Source organism: Esox lucius, chromosome 11 (assembly GCF_011004845.1).
Source record: "Esox lucius isolate fEsoLuc1 chromosome 11, fEsoLuc1.pri, whole genome shotgun sequence".
Lineage (NCBI taxonomy): Eukaryota > Metazoa > Chordata > Actinopteri > Esociformes > Esocidae > Esox > Esox lucius.
Genome location: NC_047579.1, coordinates 23,538,986 through 23,561,908, shown reverse-complemented (window position 1 = coordinate 23,561,908; position 22,923 = coordinate 23,538,986). Strand labels below are relative to the sequence as shown.

The window sequence follows — 22,923 nt, the reverse complement described above, 5'->3', positions numbered from 1 at the left end:
AGTTTGGTTATGTTTTAATTAATACTGAGAAAGTAATTCTGCTTAAAGAGAGGTACAGACCCCATGGCGTGCCCAACTCACTGACACAAAACCAGTGAAATGGGTGGGGGGCTGTTTGAAATGAGTATTTGTCTTATTTGAGCTCTTAAGAAGAGAAACAGACTCACTGGTGACATCAAATTGGGTATTCTAATTCCATGTTTATTTACATATTCAATAACTCTTCATTATTTTTATCATTTAGGTGAAACATTGGTGAATTTGATTGTAGTTCTGATACAACACAATCTGATGTAAATTATATAGGTGAACTGAGAAATGTCCATGAACAACTCTGAGTTGTTCACACGAACACACACACTCACATACACACAGACTGGTCTACAGCTACAAGCAGAGTCTACACTGGGGCGCCGCACATCTACAGAGAGGTCCTGGGTTCCTTTACTAATCCTAGTCCTTACGATTCTGCCATGAGATGGAGAAGGCAGCCTCCAACCGAGAAGATGGAGGCGAAGGAAAGCGCCGGTTCTGGACAATGTTTACAGGGGCGCGGAAAGACCAACTCCACAACATCATGCCACGCTGATTGGGTCCATACCAGGTACAACTCATCTGCTGTCCAGGTAGCTGAGAGAGGAACTTGGGGTTGATGACACACGCTACAGGAGGGCTTCAAAGATTAAAGGAGAACACACAGATTCTCCTGGCCTGGCTGATAAAGCAGCTAGAACGAAGACAACAGCTGCATTGGAGCTATGAAGGACAACACCTTAGAATATACATCTGACTTTTACGTTCTGTTACACCGGCAAAGAAATGGTTCACAACTGACTATCTGACATTTGGAGGAGCAGAACATTTGGAAGTACATCTAATTGGAGCCCGGAGAGAGACTGAGTACTCATTTGACCATGCGGTGAACAATAAGTAGGTTTTGATTGATATAATGATGAATTTGGATTAGACACTGCAGAACCAGAAAACCTTTGTCTCTCTTTCTGGTAGGTTAAAAGATTCAACCTTCTAGGAATCTCCTTGAAATTTTCCCCCTTCATCAGTAGAACAAAATGGAGAACAAAAGAGGAACAGTTGTTGTTAAGACAGGCACCTTTAGCACCTTGGATGAAAGATGATGAGTCAGATAGCGAGGTCAGAGAAGAAAATCTCTTGTATAAATCATGATGTATTCTATTTTTTTAAACTTGTTTACATTCCTTTCCAGCAATCTACCATGAAGATTTTTTTACAACTGGTCTACAACAATTGATGTTTACATTTGTCATATTTCTGTTTAGGTAATGACTTTATTCTCAGTGACATTTATAGTTATTTTCACACCATAAATGGTGTGAAACGGGGGATTGTTGAGATAAATTACGTTTAAATAATGCTGATTTAATAACCATGTATTCTTATGTTTTTGTTTTATTAAATTGTATGCTGCAGCCTGGTTAGGGAAAATGATTGAATACAATAACCATCAAAGTTTAAAACTCCATACATTACACTCAGCCACACTCCCTCACACTTCACACCTGGCTCAGACAGAGAGACAGGATTAAAACCCCACAGTTGACATACAAATGAAAATGCCCCCTATACAGCAGGAAGAGACCTTCTGTCTCCAACCCCCTGATGTTCTAGTCTAGGTTAGGACAATAGAATGTAAATTACTGTAACCTGGTTAAGATTTCACATCTGTATGCAAGAACGAGCTATAGTAGGTAGCAAAAGCTTTACATCTAGAAAGACTAAGTTTAACTTTTAGTGTTTTCTCACAAAAATAACGATGTATTTATGTTGTTTAAATTTTTTTTGCCTGAACAAGTATGATGCTAGTCCAGTAGCTAGAGTCGCTAGCAAGTATTAGCTAGCACTTGCTGTTTTGCCTTTGTTACACACTGTGGCTAGCAAGTTTTGTGCTGTGTTGCTACTGTAATGGATTTAAGGCGATTGTGATTTCTAATTCTCTGAACTGCTGTAGGTTTTATGTTTGAGGACAATTCTGTGTTCACTTGAATCACAACATTCAATGAATACATTTTATTTTTAACAATTTCACTGTTCCACATTTGGCTGATAATGTTTCCCCCCCACAGCATAGCTACTGTATATTCCTAACGTTAACAATCTGGTTTTGTTCACGTTTTCTTGCAGATACCTTGACCAGAGCATAAATGGTTATCTTCACCCAAGAGACCTACTGTTGGTCAATCGTTTTGGCTTTAAAGGTAAATGCATTGTTAGTCACAATGTCTAGTTACTGGGCCAAAAGGAAAATAATATTGAAAAGAGTTGAGAGGGACAAACAGGACATTCACTTGAATCACTACATGCTACAGAAGTTGCATCGATTCCAGAAAACCAGGAAAATGTTGAGCCATCTGTGGACAGAGCTGGTATGTAAAATGTATTGCTGTGATGCTTAATTTGTGATCCTGCCACTAAACTATACACTTTGTTCAAATTTCTGTTCCCTCTTTCTCAGAACCAGGTTTCTTCCCAGTAATCCAGACTCCACTTCACAGAGCCAAGAGTTTGAGTACAAGTACGTGATGTTATTTATGTTTTTTTTGTCTTGGAAACTATTGCTTCTATTTAAGATGAAGAATCTTTTTAATCCATAATCTGTTTTTCATAAGGGCACTTGACTTTCTGGATAAAAGGTGTCGAGGTGTTTTGTACATTCCATTAGCTTTGCACAGTTCAATTATTGTTTCATTACTGAATATGCAATTTCTGCAGTGAAATTAAAGCTGTTATGTTTGTTCCTCCAGCTCGTCAAGTACTAAGCTTTACACCCCCAGCAGCAAATTTACCCTGGCAGCATATGGGTGAAAACGCTGGAGGTATGTAAAACGTTGCGCTAAACTAAGTTTTACATTTAAGTCCAATTCATTAAATGTATGCAATTACTTCAAACATATTTTTACATCAATGATTATCAATAGGAGAAAGTCATCGCTTTGTTATTTGCCCTTGGACGCCCCTGGCATCTCTTGTACAGCACAAAGTTTTCAGCTATGAAGGTATATTCTAGGCCTATGTCTTATTGTCCAGTGTTTTAACAGTTTTGAAAATATTGCCTTTAGTTGTTTTAAAAAAATAAAATAAAAAATATGTAGATTTCCAGAGACTCCAGAATGAAAACCAAGCTCTGAGGGAGGAGAACCAAGCCCTGAGGGAATGCAATGCACAAGCAGGTGAGAACGTGCACTCTCTTAAATTTTACTTTTTTGTGTGTAATGTAGGTTCAGAATTACCATATGCCTTTCATTTTGTAGCTTCGGATGACAGCGGCTCACTTCAAGAGCAGGTGGAGCAAGTAGGGACAATGTTGAAGACATTTGCTCGCACTGGGCAATCAGTTACAACTTGCAAACAACACCTGTGGTTGTTAGTTTAATACCTGTACATGTAGTAGACCTAGATATAAATGTCATAGTTTAGTATTTCAGGGACCAGGACTGACTACTTTATTATTTTATTCTGGGAACCCCTGTAGGTGCGTAACGCGTTACCTGAAAGGAGCATCTGACCGTGAAGGCAGAAAAAGGCGCCCCACAGCTGACCCCTTAAACCTAGGCTGACTACTGACACCCCAGCATCACTGACAACTGGAACACTTTCTTTATCCTGCAGTCAGTAACATCAAGAAGCCAGAAGTGCCAGACTACACTCACCTTATTTCATTCCGTCAGTGCTTAAAGATTCTATTATAGTTTGTAAATCCTATTTCATACCTGTTACTTGATATTGCACATTAACTAGTACCAAAATTCTACTTTCATTCCATCAGTGTGCTTAACTGTTATTCTTTTAATAATAGCTTGGAAATACTATGTCATACCTCTGATACTTGAAATTGCACATTACCTTGTACCAAATATTCTACTTACTCAGTTTTTAACATCAGCATTTTTCATTCCGTCAGCAGTGCTTAACTGTTATTCTATTGTTAAATATAGCTTGTAAATCCTTGTGCCACGGGTCAGCATTGCAGTTATAATGGTCTGTTCTACTACTGTTTTTACCTCTGTATTTTTACATAAATATATATGTCAAGTTTTGTTTATCACAGATACAAGAGACACAGATCTTATTGCAGCACGGTGTAACTCTTGTGCTCCAGGTCAGCAATGCCATTATAATGGTCTATTCTATTCTAGAGCTTTACTCTAAACTATTACCACTTTTCCTATTGTTAGAAATGGCTTGAAAATGTGATGTTATACCACGATATATTTGGTATCCTGCACATTCTTTGGTACCAAATATCCTCATTACTTGTTATATTTACTGGTAATTATTTTCATCCCAGAGCTGACCTCTATATTATAAACAATTATTGTGTTTGTGCTATAATTTGCTTGTATGGCTGTTTTTTATAACCAAAATGTAATTGGCAACCTGCATGTTCTGTAGTGTATATGTATATTTTCTTCTGCCTGTTATTTATTTCAGTGATCTGACACATCTTGTTTGAATTACAGTTACTGTATTTTGAAATGTGGAATTAAAACACCAAATGGAAATTTGACTGGTTTGATCAATCATTATTCTCGAGAAACTGCATGCTATAAATATTAAGTATATATATATATATAAAAGCGGCAGATCGCTCAAAATTTGCGTTTGCCGCGGAAGGTCCGCCTTCTGTATAACGGCGGTGGAACGGCGGTTGGCCCACGGGCCGGCCGCAGAACAAAGGCGGTAGGAAGGCGGCTGCCGCTATTTATTAATAGGAAATAAGTCAAAATACATTAAATATTCTGCAGCGATCAAATACTTGTTTAAACCTCAAGCTTTCACAAAAATTCATCCCGAATGAAAATTAACCATTGGTTTTGTTTTTCCCGCGCCAGGGGTGGTTACTTTTCACTCTCGTGAGAAAAACCCTCCTTATTGGCTCTTCGTTGGCATGGTGACATGTTGGATGAATCTCTTTGCTTTCTTCGCTGTCCAATGAGGAAGGGCATGCTCTAAACTTTCCCCTTTGAGTTTATTTTCAGTCACAGATCAACAGGTTCTTGCATACAGATGTGAAATCTTTACAAAGTTACAGTAATTTACATTCTATTGCCCTAACCTAGACTAGAACATCAGGGTGTTGGAGACAGCCTGCTGTAAAGGAGCCGGCTTCTTTTGCATGTTAATTGTGTCACAACAGGTGGTGTAGTGCAGTGTTGCAAGAGCAAGGAACCAGGTGCAGGCAGGTGTAGTCGGTGTTGAGTCTTTAATTTATAAGAAATAAACAAACACCGAGCACAAAAGCAAAGGGCTGACTAAAGCAGCAAAAACGACTATAAGAAATGGTACAAGTACTTACAATAAACGGCAACACACACACAACATCCAAACATGACAAGCACAATGAGCCACAATGTGGGGAGCAGAGGGGAAACATACATACACATACAAATTAGCTAGATTGGGACCTGGTGTGGAAGATGAGAAACATGTGACAGTCCAGGATGTGTTCGTGAGATATGGAAACTGAGAAACTATGGCACGGTGGCGCTGCTGCTCACCGCACCATGACAAATTGTTGGGTTTTAATCCGGTCTCCCTCTAACTTTCAGGGCAATAGTCTGAGTGTAAAACAAAAGGCGGTCTTGACCTATTCTTCCCAGAGATAAGGTGTGAGAATTACAACAGAATGTATGAATACAATTTAATAAAACAAAAACATAGAAATACATGGTTATTAAATCGCATTATGTATACTTCATTTATCTCAACAGTGGATAAATTGGAGAGAAGACCTACTCCCTGACTGAGCCACGAATTTCATTGTGTAACGTGTAAAAATCTCTAGGGGTGGATAAATTGGAGATTAGCGTTAAACTGTATTTCGTTGACAATGCGAATTGCTTTAGGCGATTATACAGTGACTTGTACAAGCAAAATATAATGCCATCCAGTTGTACAAAAACGATGGGAAGAAGAGTGCATGCCTCTGGCATGACGCGTTCATATTTAAATAGCATGGCACAAATAGGACACCATCAAGAACGAAAAGGATCATTAACAACGATGCCTGGACTCGAAATGGACAGAAAGAAAAATAACGTTTTCCGGCTAAACAAGATGGATTCCGAGAAAGTTGTATATGGACAGATGGAGCGTGTGGTACAGACGAAGAGAGAAGACAGAGGAAAGTTAAGATGGCCGAGAATGGACAACAGTCGAAAGGCGGGAAAGGAGACAATCGAAATGGACGAATATTCATTCTGTTTGACCACCTGGCTGACCGACAGTAGTTTTAAGATGGAGTCTCTCTTATGGGATCTTGGAATCATGGACGATAATAGGAACTGACGTGAGCTTTCATAATCATTGATTCAGAGTTCTTAAATGTTTATTTCCTAAAATGTATCGTACCTAACCATTAATTGAAGCTGGAACTTATCAAGGAAACCTGATCACCTTCCTCGGTAATAGCGAAGCTTATTTAATTGAATATTACATGTAGTTTGAGAAGCACTGGAATGTTATATAGCATGTTTTAATATTCATTCGAAATAGCCTGTTTTGTTCTGTCATGCTTGAACATGTTTTAATAGGTATTCAAGAAATAACCTGTTTTGTTGTGCTTTGTCATGTGTGCATATGTAATTTTGAGTCAAACGTATTTATTGCATTGATGATAATGTTTAAAACCGTAAGGCCTCAAGGGGGGTCTCACGACAATTGTAGGTATGCCTTCTCAAAGGCCCCACCTGCTGCGTGTTACACATCTGCTGCGTGCTGAGCTGTTCGCTAGCACAAGTGGTTACGTCTGAAACCTATGATGAATTAGAATTTGGTACGATGATTTTCTAATCTGGTAAAATAGTCTCATGGTTGTCTTACAAAAAGGTTAACGTATTGTGTTTTCGCTCTCCTTATATATTGTATAAGTGGTAGGATGAAGAATCCACATGGTGATAGACTTGAACGTTAAGTAGACACGCTGTGTTCCATGAGGACTGAATTTGAATCCAATATAGTCATAGCTGTAAAAAAGGGGTAATACAGCTAAAGCGAGTTTACTCCCCACCATAACAATTAGATGTATTTTAAATGCTGAATTGAGTTTGGTTAAATAATATAGTTTCTCTTATTTATTGTTACCAATGATAACTGGTATTATACTTGTGTTTTAAAACCAATGCCTGATACTCGTTAATGGAGTTTAAATTCTAAAATGGTAACTTGACTAATGAACAAATAGGGTATTGATGTAATAGTGTTTAAGGCCTACATTGAGTTTCCTTTGGATTACTTATTGTACCTTGATTTAGTGACATCATACATCTGTTTTCTGTTGTTGTGGAAATTTCTTATACAATGTATTCTGATTGTATAAAGGAGTGAGTCCCACTGTTATGGGGAATGTGTGGGACCTGGTATTTGCATAGGGGGCATCTATTGTCTGTCCAGATGCAGATCAATGGGTTAGGATAGGAGAAGATATACAACAGGGGGAGTAAGGCCAGTTTGCCCCTTTGGGTAAACACTACAGTAAACATGGCAGGAAGGATAAGGTTGGGGAAGAAAGCATTTGACGTGTGTGATAGAACAAAGGGAAAGGTGTTTGATTGACATGAAACAGATGGCAGCATCTTACCACACCCCTTTTTCCTATGTAATAAATACTGTCGAAATTATGTTTTTATTTAGAAACTATCCACCGTTACTTTGTAACCTGTATACTTTCTCCTTGCAAGCAAGATTAAAACCATTTATTGCGCAATTGATTTCTCCTGTCTTACCTACCATTTTCATAGAACTATTTGGAATTTGTAAATTGCCATCACACTGTCTACATTTGCCATTCTTAAGAGTTTTCTTAATTTCCACCCTAATCTTGAGTTGTTGTGTAGATAATGATAAGCACATTTTTACAAACTGCAAAAATATTAGATGGGTTGGACACTAAATCAATATCTCCAGTTAATAAAGGATGTCGGCTAAATTGATAGGATAGTCTGAGGACCATTAACAAACATTTGTCCTTTTTAATGGCTCACCATAAATAGCTTTAATGTTGAAATTTATGATTTTGAAACCAACTGAAGTGAGGGTAGACACCTAAAGTCATTCCCCGTTGTTGATGATAAAACAAAGAAAAAGCATTAAGTTGTGATTTAGGATTTGCCTGACTGCCACTATTTGGAATAAAAATGAATCTAACATTGCGAATTCCCTAAAATTTAGGAGGTTACTCAAGACACTTTGTGTTTGCCATGAGGTAGTTTGGCCGTTGCCTGTAAAAAAGCTAAATTTGAATGCTGTAGCTATGCTAATACAAATGCCCTGGTGGTTGCAACAGGTAAACCAATGGGCTGGGGATTTTTCACTCCTACAATTTAGTTGCGCAGCTTGTCCCCTGGGGGCCAAACATTTTAGTTAGGCATGTGCCAAGAAACTACAGGATATTATAAATGCATAATTGCCAATAGACCTGTGTTATGGTACTGTGGTAAAGTCAAATTTGAGGGCTGTTTAGCTATGTTGTAAAATGTGTTAATGGGTTGTATGGTTTATAATTCCTTTGCACATGTGACCGTGTTGCACATTGATGTCTTTGATGGTGTTAGTGAATGTTCATGTTTTTTAACTTGATCACTTTGTTTTAATGAATATACAGGATGCAACTCCTTATTGAATGGATTATAGATCCATCCCTACTACCAATTCTCTATTTTTCTTGTCCGTCCTAAAAAGATGGCCAGTGTTCAGGATGGCGCCTCCTGTGGCCGTATTTGTCATTGTTCTGCATTCACTCATGGTGTCATTTTCCATTGACTTAATGAAGTGAAGGCAGGGGGGATGTGTGATATGATAATTGATTATAACTGGAAAGAGCTGAGCTTTGGGCTCAAGGCAAATCAAATTGGTATTTATAAGGAGTTTTGTAAAAAAACTGTTTGCATAGTTATAACAGAGCATTGGCACCTGTTATGTTTTACATTTTCCATTTACAGGATGTTTTTAATTGGTTTATTTGGAGATTGTTTTGTTTGATGTAAGGTCTAACATTTTAATGGTTGAATAGAATAGATCTAACCATTTCTGGTATGGCTAAGCAAAGTCAAGTCTGACAATCTTATTCCACTGCTAGTTGCTATTAGGCAATAATATAGCACAAGGAACCAATCAACAACCAAGCCAGTTCTGGATGGAAAAGGAACTTTGACACAGACTTTTATGGAAAAACTTGTCAGTAATAGGGTGTACGCTTCACTCTGATGATGGAACTTCTGAGATCCGCAAGTTTTCAGGACTGATCTATTGTCTTCATTGTTGGGAGTTGATGGAACCATACCCAGTGGATGAAAGTCCGATGGACTGTTGAACCACACTAATCGTTGTTTTGTAGTTATACTTTCAACAGATCAGGACATCACAAACCCTTTTCTGATGATACATCATGTCACTGACTGGACACAGACAACTGAGTGTGTGAGTATCAGCAACATGTTCAAGAAGGATTTCTACAACCACACTGGTTAAATCTGTTCCAAATCTTCATGACCACTCACATGGCAGAACGATGCCAGGGTCGGATCACTTGGCTTCACATCCCATTTCCAGATGAATCATCGACAGCAAGATGAGAGGAGAATCCACCTGAAGGACTCCACATACTACAGGTCAGAGTACCATGGACCAGTTGACTGGACAGGTCACATGGTCCCCACACAGTGGAAGACACTGTTGTGGTGTTAATCTTGAATTAGTGAAGTGTTGGAAACTCACTGTTCCATTATACACCTACACTGACTTGTTAGGACAACCAGGCAATTTTCTGGGTCCACATCACACTGACTGCAATCACTGATGCAAGACAAAGAACTGAAGACAAGAACTAAAGGACACTTGATTGAAAACTAACTTCTTTCCTTACAATCTAAGATTTTCCTAAATTAACTGATATGGTGATTTCATATGTATGAAGGTTTGTTTCTCGCAAGACAGGTGGGAAACTCAGTACGATGAAAAATCTCAATATTGGACTTGTGCGTATTTGTGATGATGCTTAATGATGTACATTATGACGGCTATCATGGTATGTTTGGAGAGTGAATTGTTCCCTATTAGAGGTGGTCCCTGTCAAAGGTGGATGTTTTCCCTATTTGAAAGGTAGAATCTGTCACAGGTACAACAGGATATGCATAAGTCTTTTGTATGATATTGTTGCATGGATCATGATACGGACAAGGGGGGTTTTGATTGTTCAATGGACTTTGGGGGAATATTTCATCATGATGTCATGTTGAGTCTGATTTTCTGCTGAACACCGTTAACACTGATAATAACCTGTTGATGTCAAAATGTTTCTCGACCTTTATAATCTGAGGTGGAGACGGGATTGATGACTGTCATACATTGAGTTATGTGTCGGAGTGTGGTGTGTCAATTATCTTGTTTACATTAATTTTCATTTGAGGAACAATAAGACCTGATTGGTCAGATACTCCTTTTGTCGTTTCGTCCTAGTCATTTGTAACATACGTGTATGGGCCTTTTCTTTGCATTAGGGATTGAATTGTACTTGTAATGTTTTATCAAACATGAAATGTTTTCTTTAAATGTTTGATAGGGGGGACTGTGGAATCTGAGCATTAACAATTACAATATGGAAGTGCATGTGCCTAATAATGAGAACAACAGAAACATCTATTTAGATTCTCTCTCTGTAGGTTGTGCTCTAATGACAGGAATGTTTACGATGGCCATATGGCATGGGGGTTGACTTCTAAAAACATGGTCTTAGTTAGAAACGCCCTTAATGTATAGGCTAGCTGGTAACCAACATTACAGTGAGAAGATAATGGAACGTTCACCGTATGACGTCTGTCCCTCGATTTGATATGGGTTCTACATTATTTGACCACTATATGAAACCGCCAATTTCTAACACCCCTAAGAGAAAATGTCCAAATTGGGCCCAAAGTGTCAATATTTTGTGTGGCCACCATTATTTTCCAGCACTGCCTTAACCCTCTTGGGCACGGAGTTCACCAGAGCTTCACAGGTTGCCACTGGAGTGCTCTTCCACTTCTCCATGACAACATCACAGAGCTGGTGGATGTTAGAGACCTTGCGCTCCTCCACCTTTCGTTTGAGGATCCCACAGATGCTGTTGTGGAAATTTCTCTTACCTATTTATTTTCACTGATTGAAGGACTGAGAGCCCCTAAGCTTCACACAAAGGGCAAGCTCTCTTTCCTCTGCCGCTTGCCACCCTCCCGCGATGTCCTGCTAGGCCGATTGCTGGGACCCCTTGGAGGTTTGCGTGGTCCCATCCCGCCCGGCGACTCTGCATCGTTGGGGAACGTTTCCCTACAATCGACGTAGCCAACCCCGCTGGAGTCCGAGATGGCCTCCGATTGGTTTCGCTCGGTGGACCTTTTCGTTGTGACTGTGTTGATGGAGGCTGTTTTTGCTCCACTTTGGAAGTGTTGAGTGTGTCTACGCGGGTCAAGAAAAGGTCCAAAAGTGGGGAGAAGAGAAACAGACATACTGGTGACATTATCAAAATTGGGTATTCTAATTCTAATTAAATTTCTGTCCTTGTAGGCAATCATTGGAATGTTAATGGTTAACAGAGGTTTCTTTGAGGTTTATGTTGAGACAAAAAAGGTTGCTTGCTATTGTCTGGCCTCAAGATAACACCACTCTGGCCTATGAGATTGGACTTATCCTTAGGTTAGTAAACCATCCCCCACTCCAGGGTCAGCTCTGGGGAGATAGGGCATAAAGGGGGGGTCATGATTTATGACAGGATTAAAGAGTCTTTGATGTGCTAGGATAATAAGAAGAGACTGCGTTTCATCTTGTAGAGAAGTTAGGATAAATAACAGTTATGTTAGCTGACCTTGAAGATGGTGTGAAATCTTTTGATGTGCAATAAGGTATTTGATCATTTATGTGAAACAATGGTGACTTTGATTGTAGTTCCGATACAACACAAGCAGATGTAAATTATATAGCAACTGTTATCTGGTTAGATGGTGAACTGAGAATTGTTCATTAACTACTCTTTGAGAGTGATACTTCAATGTAAGCAAACTACTTTAACTGATGAGTAATTGAAACAGTAATGGGAAATTGTGTTCTTCTGTTCTTTGTGTTGGTTGTTAAACCAACTATAGAAAAGAGTGGAATTGTTATTTTTGCTACACTAGCAGAACAGAAGCACCAGAAATGTTAATGTTTTAACGATACTGTAACTGATTATAACTGTTCTAATCTAGTTATCCGTGCACATTTAAATTCTCAATGTGATTTAGGTCTGGAGACATGCTTGGCCAGTCCATCAGCTTTACCCTCAGCTTCTTTAGCAAGGCAGTGGTCGTCTTGGAGGTGTGTTTGGGGTCGTTATCATGTTGGAATACTGCCCTGCAGCCCAGTCTCCGAAGGGAAGGGATCATGCTCTGCTTCAGTATGTCACAGTACATGTTGGCTTTCATGGTTCCCTCAATGAAATGTAGCTCCCCAGTGCCGGCAGCACTCATGCAGCCCCAGACCATGACACTCCCACCACCAGGCTTGACTGTAGGCAAGACACACTTGTCTTTGTACTCCTCATCTGGTTGCCGCCACAGACGCTTGACACCATCTGAACCAAATAAGTTTATCTTGGTCTCATCAGACCACAGGACATGGTTCCAGTAATCCATGTCATTAGTCTGCTTTTCTTCAGCAAACTGTTTGCGGGCATTCTTGTGAATCATCTTTAGAAGAGGCTTCCTTCTGGGATGACAGTCATGTAGACCAATTTGATGCAGTGTGCAGCGTATGGTCTGAGCACTGACAGGCTGACCCCCCACCCCTTCAAACTCTGCAGCAATGCTGGCAGCACTCATATGTCTATAGTCCAAAGACAACCTCTGGATTTGACGCTGAACACATGCACTGGTCTTGGCCATGGGGCTGCAGCTCAATTTCAGTGTCTTTGCAATGTTCTTATAGCCTAGGCCATCTTTATGTAGTAGAGCAACAATTCTTTTTTTCAGATCCTCAGAGTTTTTTGCCATGAGGTGCCATGTTGAACTTCCAGTGACCAGTATGAGTGAGTGTGAGCGATGACACCAAATTTAACACACCTGCTACCCATTCACACCTGAGACCTTGTAACACTAACAAGTCACATGACAGGGGGAGGGAAAAGGGCTAATTGGCCCCAATTTGGACTTTTTCACTTAGGGGTGTACTCACTTGTGTTGCCAGTGGTTTGGACATTAATGGCTGTGTGTTTTAAGGGGACTGCAAATTTACACTGTTATACAAGTTGTACACTCACTAATTTACATTGTAGCAAAGTGTCATTTCTTCAGTGTTTTCACATGAAAAGAGGGGTGTACTCACTTTTGTGAGATACTGTACATGTAATCATTGTAATGAATGACATGTTTTCGTCTGCACCGCTGCAACAACCTCCAATGGCCTAGCGAATGTTAATGAAGCTAGCTAAACCTCTTGTTAAACACATAGCGTTAGCTAAGTTAATAACAAAGTTAATACAGGAGAAAATCACACCAGTCCAATCTTCTCCACAGCAATCCAGGCTGTCAATGGTGGGTCATTTAAACAGTAGGAATTGTTTACCTGACATTGAGAAAACTTTTATATTTTTACAGTACATCTGTCACAAGACTCTGTGTTATGCAGGCTGCACTACGTGACACATACCACCCACAGAACCACCACAATGGTAATTTAGGCTAATTAGCACTTTGACAATAAATAATTTCTTCTCCTTCACCACCTAAACAATTGCATAGTTGACCCACCCTGATCGAATGTGCAGCTAGCAGCCTGTACTTTTGTCTGCTTTCATTTTGGTAGCAGTGTAAGACGGGGGAAGGATTCTCCACAAGGTACATATACACATCCCCCAGGATCAGCTAAATTTTCACAGTTTTTAATTATGTTAATAACGCAGCAGGTTTATATGATTCACAAGTGCCTAAGACTTGCAATGTGTTTGCATACCTTTGTTTTTCTTGTTTTGTGAGTTGATCTAAACACTCATGGGCTGTAAAAGTAGACAGTTTCACCAGATTGTGTAGTAGCTCCATAGAATTACCAGTTTTAGCCTCCATGTTTCAACAATTTTTTCCCCCGCCAGGCTGTCAGAGCAACCACGTGACTGAAAACTATGAATATCGCAAACAAGCAAACCAAAATTGCATCATTAAGTTATAATTACATTATTAAATAAATAAATATATACACATAGCATTTGCATTGTGAACACTTGTGCAGCATCCAAACTTAATAGACTTTTCATTTGTGTGGTGTAAAATTGTGCATCCACCAAATGCGGTAGACTTTTCTTTTGGATGGTGTGAACTTTTGTGTCAGTCAGTCACTCAGTAAGAGAAATTCACTCTTCCTGGCCTGCTCCGCTTACGCTGTCCGGCAAAAATTAAAATGAAACAATAAGTAGACTAGTATAACTTACTTATTTACTGTATTTTATACATCCGGGAATTTGAACCTAGTATAACTCTGCCCCCCAGTGGAAAGTAGGTCAACCTTGTTATTTTTACTAAACCCTCCACACCTTTTACCCTCTCTCCTTATTGCAGGAAAGTGCGGTCTTGCTTGTTGAGGTTGCAGTTATGCAGGTTAAGTTTAGAAAAAAGGGCTTAGGTTCAGGGCGCGATTAAGGGTTAGATATGGGTAAGGGGCAGGGCTAGTTGTGTTTAGTACATAGTTAAAGCTGTTGTTGACAGTAAACAGCTACAATCCAGTTAAAAACCATCTACTTTGGGTAATCCAACTGAAGTGCTGCAGCCCATACATAACATCTGATAGCAGACATTCAGGAACATGAAATTACTTGCTTTATTGGTTGGTTGAATTTGGAAAACAACATGGAAAACAAAGTATCTCATCAAGTACAGTGAGTAGTCAGAATCAACCAAAATAAAATAATGACTAAAACCTTCATTTCTATAGTGATTTATTTAATAAAAGTAGTAATAAAACTTCAGATATATGGCCTTCTGCAGTGGGATTCTGTTGTTCAGAATTTTTTACTTACAGTAAGATACATATTTAACATGCCATACATTGTAATTTAAACTAAAAATAATAGTGCAACCAGTTTCCAAAAAAGTTGGGATGATAAATAAAAATGCAAATTAAAACAGAATACAATGATGTGCCAAACATTTATCCCAATATTTAATTGAAAATAGTACAAAGATAACATATCAAATGTTGAACTAGAGCAAGGTTATTGTTTTTGGAAAAACGTGCCCATTTTGAATATGATGCCAGCAACACGTTTCAAACTAATTGTGACCGGGGCATGTTTATTATGGTGTTGCATCGCCTCTTTTAACAACACTAAGTGTTTGGGAAATCAGGAGACCAACTGCTGTAGTTTTGAAAGTGAGATGTTTTCCCATTATTGCATGATATAGGATTTCAGCTGCTCAACAGTTCAGGGTCTCCTCTGTCATATTTTTCGTTTCCTAATGTGCCAAATGTTTTCAATGGCTGACAGGTCTGGACTGCAGGCAGGCCAGTTTAACAGCTATGCTGTTTTAATATGTGCAGAATGTGATTTGGCATTGTCTTGCTGATACAAGAAAGGCCTTCCCTAAAAAAGGCATGGTCTGGATGGCAGCATATGTTGGTCCAAAACCTGTATATAAGTCACCCATACTATGTTACCATCAGGGATGTTGCCTTTTGAAATGTGCAGTGATAACAAGCTAGACGATCCCTATCCTTTTCAACCCAGAGGACGAGGCGTCTATGATTTCCAAAAATAATCTCTAATTTTGATTAGTCAGACCACGTTTTCCACTTTCCACCTCAGTCCATCTTAAATTAGCTCAGGCCTAGAGCATGCAGCAGCGTTTTTGGTTTTTGTTTGTATCTGGTTTCTTATTTGCATGGTAGACTTTTAACTTGCATTTGTGGTTGCAGCGACTAACGGTGTTTAAAGATAATGGTTTTGGGAAGTGGTCCTCAGCCCATGAATTGATTTCCACTACCAAATCGTGTCTGTTTTTAATGCAGTTCCGTCTGAGGGCCCAAAGATCACAGTCATCCAATATAGTTTTTCAGTATTATCGCTTGCGTAGAGATTTCTCGGATACTCTAAATCGCTTAATTATATTATGTACCATAGATTGTGATCTCCAAACACTGTGCAATTTTATTTTGAGATATGAACATAAAATTGTATTCTTTAATTGTGGCATTATTTGGCTGAGCAGTCCTGCACAAAGTGTTGAACCCCTCATAGTTTACTTCTGAAAGATTCATCCTCTCCGGGATGCTTTTTTTATACCCAATCATGTTACTGACCTGTTGCCAAATATCCTAATTAGTTGTGAGATGTTCCACCAGATTTTTTGAAACGTGCTGCTGGCATCAAATTCCAAGTGGGCATATATTTTGAATATGTATGAATTAATAAAATAAACCCTCAAACCCTGATAACTACATGAAAAAAGTTATTAAAAAAGGAATATTCATTTAATGGCATAACAATTTTGTAAATAACAGTGTAATAGGACAACAAAATAAACAAGAGAAACAAAACATCTAAAATGTATTATAATTTACTAAATTGATTTTATAGAGACTTTGGACCCAAAAAAGTAAAGGTACAGGAACAAACGAATGCAAAAACTAATAGCAACAACTAGAGTTTATGGAATAAGATTTTACCTCCGGACGTGATGGCTAGACCAGAAAATGGTACAATGTGCCACTGTCTATTTGCATATTATAAAATTAGATGTAAGTAAAAAAAAAAAGATTTGAGAAGAAAATCTAATTAGATTAAATTATCATGCAAGTTTCCCCTACATGTTTCAACATATAGTTTATAGCAACATAAGTAAACAAACTGGCATTTTACTAACCGGTTTGTACCACACACTCCCACACTTTCTGGTCATTAGTCTCTCTGTCTAAAAGGGTCAGGTTCATGTTCTTGGCATCTGAAATACATTCCAAATTCACCTGAAATGTGGGTAGAAAGTTTGGGCTGAAGTCACCATGAAATGTCCTGCTCTGAAACACAACATAAGAGAATGTTAGCCCAACCTAGACAGCCCCAGATCAAAACAAATACAGTAGTTGTAATTTAGCGATATTAAACCCATGCATATCAAAAATCCTATCAAATTCTACATACCAATTAATACCAACAAATATTCTGTAAGCTAAATCACCACAAATATAAGAAGGTATGGTTGTGTCTGTGATGTCCATGCTTACTTTTAGATGTAAGTTATAGTCCACCAGCTCACAACAGAGACCATATTTTCTTCCAGGACTCAAAGTGCATTCAGAACTGGTTTGAATGAAAGTACTCCCCTTCTGTTGATCTATCACCTTCAAGGAAAATATAGGTGCATGAGTTTTGGGGAATCATAGATATGTCCCGCAACTTTACAGTGCCTTGGCAAAATATGAAACCCCTGAGAAATTATTTTATACATATTACTGACTCTCAAATTGGTACATTTACATTTTGTTCTGTTTTATATTTTATTTTTAAACTCAAACTTTTTATTATTATGGGGTGACATTGGTTTTAAGATGGGCAATAATTGTAAGAAATAAGTCATTATGTTGCTTTCACAGGTATTCAATCCCAACATACATTTTTGGAAGAGCCACCTTTTACTGCAATACGTTATTAAGTATTTTGTTGTACAACCCGGTTTCAAATAAAAAACGGAATGCAATGATGTGAAAAGACAACATATTAAATGTTGAAACTGAGAATTGTTTTTGTTTTTGGAAGTTTGAGTTTTGTTCTGTACCATAGATTGTGAGATCCCCAAGCTATTTAAAATTTTACATTGAGAAACGTTATTCATAAATTGTTGCACTATTTTCCCCCAGTCTTCGAACCAAGTGGTAAATCCCCCCACATCTTTACTTCTGAAAAACTCATTCTATCTGGGATGCTCTTTTTATATCCTATGATGTTACTGACATGTTTCCAAAGCCAATTAGCCTAAACGGGATTGTAACTACATATGCACACAGTGTCGGGAGTGTTTTTGGCCATTCTTCTTGGCAGATTGGCTCCAGGTTGTTCTAGTTATTTAGAGCATGCTTGTGGACCAAGTGCCACAGATTCTCAATTTCGCCTCCACCAGAGGCGCCACAGCAGGACTGGGTCAACCTAGCTGACCAGGAACCTCTGGCTTAAGGAGAGGGACATGGAAAGTGGGAGAGATGCTGTGTATGGTGGTAGGTATGCTTGAGCTTGTACATGATGTCGTTCACCATGTACTGGGGAACTCTGTGTCCTCTTCAACCGTGAAGGGCTTGACCGCTGGTATAAGTTGGCAAATCTAATGAAACTCTGCAGTTCCTTGATGGTCTTTGGGACTGGCCATGACCTCACCGCCTCAACCTTCAGTTCCTCCATCTTCACTCCCTCCAGAGCGATGTGGTACTACAGGAAGGAGACAGCGGACTGGTGGAAAGAGCACTTCTCGCCCTTGACATAAAGCTGAAGGTCAAGCAGACGTTGGAGAACAGCACGGACCTAGGCCACATGTTCAGGGTATGTCGGGAAGTAGACCAATATATCATTGATGTATACCAACACATACCTCCCCAACATTTCCTGGAACACCTCAATGAAGAACGAATGGAACACGGCGGGGGCATTGGCCAGCCCGTAAGGCATGACCAGGTACTCATAATGGACCGACGCCATGTTAAAGGCTGCCTTCCACTCGTCTCCCTCCCGGATACGCACCAGGTTATACGTACTCCGGAGGTCCAGATTCTTGAGATAGCTGGCACCCCTCAGGTCCTTGATGGCTGAAGGGACAAAGGATATTGCGTACCTGAATTTGATAATGTTATTCAGGTAGTCTATACATGGCCGAAGCCCCCCACCCTTCAAAACCTTGCTGGAGAGGTGGAGTGGCGGATGTGTCCCTGCTCCAGCGTTTCTCTGATGTAGGTCTCCATGGCTTTGTTTTCAGCCACCGGGAGGGGGTAAATCTGCCTTGGGAGGGGCGCAGCTTCTGGTATGAGGTCAATGGCCCAGTCCCAGGAGTGGTGAGGAGGGAGACACCTGGCTTTTTTGTTGGAAAACATCCCGCTTAAGTCTGCATACTCAGGTGGTCTGTTGGCTGGGAGGGTCACCCTCTGGGCTCTCCACCAATGTTGCATCATACGTCACGGTCAAGAAGGTCTTCCAACACTCCGGGAACCATCCCAGGATCTTTCTCAAGGCGATGTTGGGATTGTGTTTCTGGAGCCATGGAAGTCCCAGGATGACGGGGTGTACGGACGACATCATCACTAGCAATTCCAGTCTCTCTTGATGGCAGCTGTTAATGGTGAGAGTAAGTGGGCGGGTCACGTGGGCAATGGAACCGGAACCCACGGGATGGCCATCCAAAGCCTGGATGGGCACCCAGGACCTCAAACGGCGCAACGGCAACCTGAGAGCGGATACCATTGACTGGTCAATGAAGCTCCTGGCAGCCCTGGAGTCAATCAGAGGTGTGAAAGAGTGAGAAGGAAAGCCACCAGAGAGAAAAATCTGACAGCAAAAAGGGCTTGAGATGTTATAAACCTGAGAGGGTGGAATGAACCTAATGCGCCAAACAGTCATGGTCCCGGAGCTGCCCGTCGATGATAATGGCCAGGGCAATGTAGGAATCTAGCGGCATAGACTCAGTCCGCATTGGAAAGCGGTCCGGAAAGCCGGCTCATTCCAGCCTCTTGACGCGTCCACTGTCCAGAATGCAGCGTGTACTCTGTGGCCATGAACGTTCCCTACATAAGGCACATAAGCCGCTCGCCCCCATCCCGCCCCTCATTCTGCTTTATGGTCAAACATGGCTCGGAACTGAGCGATGAACCTGGGAAATAACCTCAGTTCCCCAGATCCACCATCCCAAAACAGCGTTGCCCAATGGGCACGCAGAGGGATTATTGTGGCTACCTCCTCATAATCGGAAACCAAAATAATAACTCACAATGCAGAAAAAAGAAGCCCCGGCTGGCTCAATAGGGCTCTCCCCCGCCGACCGTGCTGCCATGCTTCGCCAAAAACGCTGTAATCAGTATGGTGATCTGTCTCACCATGAGCAGAGTCTATGCTCAAAGTTCGATGCACGACCTGGGGATCAAGCCCCCTCCTTGCATCGGATCTGTCTCATCTCGATATGGACGATGCAAGGAAAACAAAAAGAAACTGAAAGCAAACAATCCGGATGGAAAAATAGTTAAACGAATGCCTTGGGAGTGATGAATTATTCTGAGGTGCGAGAGTAGCGTGTACGTAAAAGTGTGGCAAAGATTAAAACAACAAAACGATAAGAACACGGAGATCAACATTTCAGAACTTTATCTTTTCATAGCAATGGTCGGCACCACACACTCTCAACACAAACAAGACACAATATTTGTAAATATTTTGTAAATATAGGAAATTCAATAACCAACATAATCAGTGATGAGGAGCTGTTGTGTTTGTGGGTTGCGCTGCTGCCATCATCTTCTGCTAGCAGTTAGTACGCCAGCGAGGTGGAGTGCTGGAGAGGGCCCGCAGCGCCAAGCGCCAACCGTCAGACTTTTGCAAAGCACTATATACAGTACAGTGCCTTTTTTGTCTCCACATTTTGTGTTATATCTTAATTTATAGTTGATCAATCTATTATCAATCCACAGGCATTACCCCGATATGTTTTTGGGAAATGTGTGCCCATTACATAAAAAAAATCTCTCATGTACATAACATACCCTTTATTCAGTACTTTCTAGAAGCGCCTTTGTCAGTGTTCACAGCTTTTAGTCTTCTTGGGTATGACTTTCAGCTTTGTACTCCTGGATTTGTGCCATTTATTCACATTCTTGCTTGTAGATCCTCGCCAGCTTGGTCAGATTGGATGGTGAGCGGTGGTGATTGTAATCTTTAGGTCTCTTCACAGATGTTAAATAGGTTTTGGCTGGGCCAATAAAAGCCACTAAAAAGCCCCTCCATAGTTGTTTACCAGTATGAGATCCTGTGGGCTCAGATTTTCTTCAAGGACTTTTCTGTATTTTGCTCTATTCAATCTTCCTTCCATCTTCACCGGTCCCCCAGTCCCTGCCGCAGAGAAGCATCTCCATAGAAATGCTCCCACCACCAGAACTTGCCATGGATTCCTAAGAGTTAAATTTTGGTCTTATTAGACCAGATAATATCTTTACTCTTGCTCTCAGAGTCCTTCAGGCGGGATACCATATCACCTTTACTCAGGAGAGGCTACCATCTAGCTACTAGGCCATAATGGCCTGATTGATGGCTTGGTTTTTGCTCTGACAAGCACTGTGAAGTGTGGAACCTTATACAGACAGGTGTCTGCATTACTAATCCATGTCTAATCAAGTAAATCTGCCACAGGTGGACTCCAATCAAGTTGTATACTTCAAGAACGATTAAAGGTCACTGAATGCATACAAGCTCAATTTGAAGAGTCATGGTAAAGCGTCTGACAACAATTCTGTTTTTCATTTACAATAATTTTGACAACACCTGCACTAAAGCCACACAGAACAAGAGGATGGACCTGAGCAAACTATGTTTGTGGTTCATTGTTTTTGTTGGGGAGGGATTGTAGGTGTCGATTGGAGAAATGTTATTTTGAAAACGATTATAATATATTTATTAATTAGACCAAGTGTACAAAACCAATAATAACGTGAGGCCTGAGGCAGTTGCCTCTTTTGCCTGATTATAATTGCACCCCAGGCTGCAGAACAGTGAGAGTAGGTGTCCCGCTTGTGTCATGTAACCTAGGAGGGTGGTGTCCCATAGACTCATCCTTGTAAACCTCTGCATTCCTGGTTTACAAACATTTTTTACTTGCTTTTTAGGACATGCAAATACTGCAGAAACTCCAAAATCATCGCAACAGTAAATTACTCAAATTCTCTGTAAGAGTTCAAAAAGGCAGTGTGCCAGTTGACATAATTGCTTAGTAATACGTATTTGCCCTTTGAAATAAACTAATTAATTCCTTACAACTATAGAATAATACCTCAAAGGTCGGCACATTCTTCGGCAACAAAAAGACATTCAGCATCCCGTTTTGGTTTGTGTTCCCTTGTGGGCAGAGGAACAGCAGCACCCGGCTTTGGACAGGCAGTGTAGACAAACCACATCTGATGAGGCCAACCAGGGAAGGGTTTGGGATGTTTACAACCACGTGGGAGGCAGTTGTCTTGAGTGGCTTCACAATCTCCATTGTGCCACCAGTAAAATGAGCCACTGATAAGACTTCTTCATCTGCAGAATAAGAAAGAAATACATTATTGATTTTAATTTAACTGTAAATAAATGTAAATTCTTGAAATGATATATTACAACCCCGTATAAGGTTGCTGCGTAAAATGCAATCAGAATGCAATGATGTGCACATAATTTATCCATATACTGAAAGTAGTACAAAGACAACATTTTCAATAGGGGAGAGGTCTGGACTGCTGACAGGCCAGTTCAACACCCAGACTCTTTAACTTCCGAGCCATGCTGTTGTGATACATGCAGAATGTGGTTGGGCATTGTCTTACTGAAATAAGCAAGGCCTTCCCTGAAAAATATGTTGTCTGGGTGGGCAGCATATGTTGCTCCAAAACCTGTATATGTTGTTCAGCATTAATGGTGCCTTCACAGATGTGCAAGTCACCCATGCCATGTGCAATAATGAAGAAATAGCCCACACCTGTCCGGGAAACAGCTTTTGAGTTTATTGTCCAATTACTTTTGGTCCCTTGAAAAAGAGGGGCTACATATTAAAGAGCTGTAATCCCTCAATTCTTCCTGCAATTTGGATGTAAATACCCTCTAATTGAAGCTAAGAGACTGCACTTTAAGCGCATATTCATTATTTAACTGTAACTTGAATATACAAACCCGATTCCAAA

General features: G+C 40.1%; 2 protein-coding genes across 3 annotated transcripts in view; both read right to left on the bottom strand.

Moving 5' to 3' along the window:
• The window catches only part of LOC117595221 (nuclear GTPase SLIP-GC-like), a 772,829-nt gene that overhangs the window by 569,692 nt on the left and 180,214 nt on the right, over positions 1–22,923 (bottom strand). The gene's annotated exons all lie outside the window — the stretch shown is intronic.
• The window catches only part of LOC105008948 (nuclear GTPase SLIP-GC-like), a 50,587-nt gene continuing 44,038 nt past the window's right edge, over positions 16,375–22,923 (bottom strand). For both annotated transcript variants that reach the window (XM_034294994.1, XM_034294995.1), the window contains 3 exons: positions 22,038–22,285; positions 17,251–17,367; positions 16,375–17,043 (listed from right to left, as the gene is read on the bottom strand). In XM_034294994.1, the coding sequence (XP_034150885.1) occupies positions 16,888–17,043; positions 17,251–17,367; positions 22,038–22,285 (521 nt within the window). In that variant the 3' untranslated portion in view covers positions 16,375–16,887. The remainder of the gene's footprint in view (positions 17,044–17,250; positions 17,368–22,037; positions 22,286–22,923) is intronic.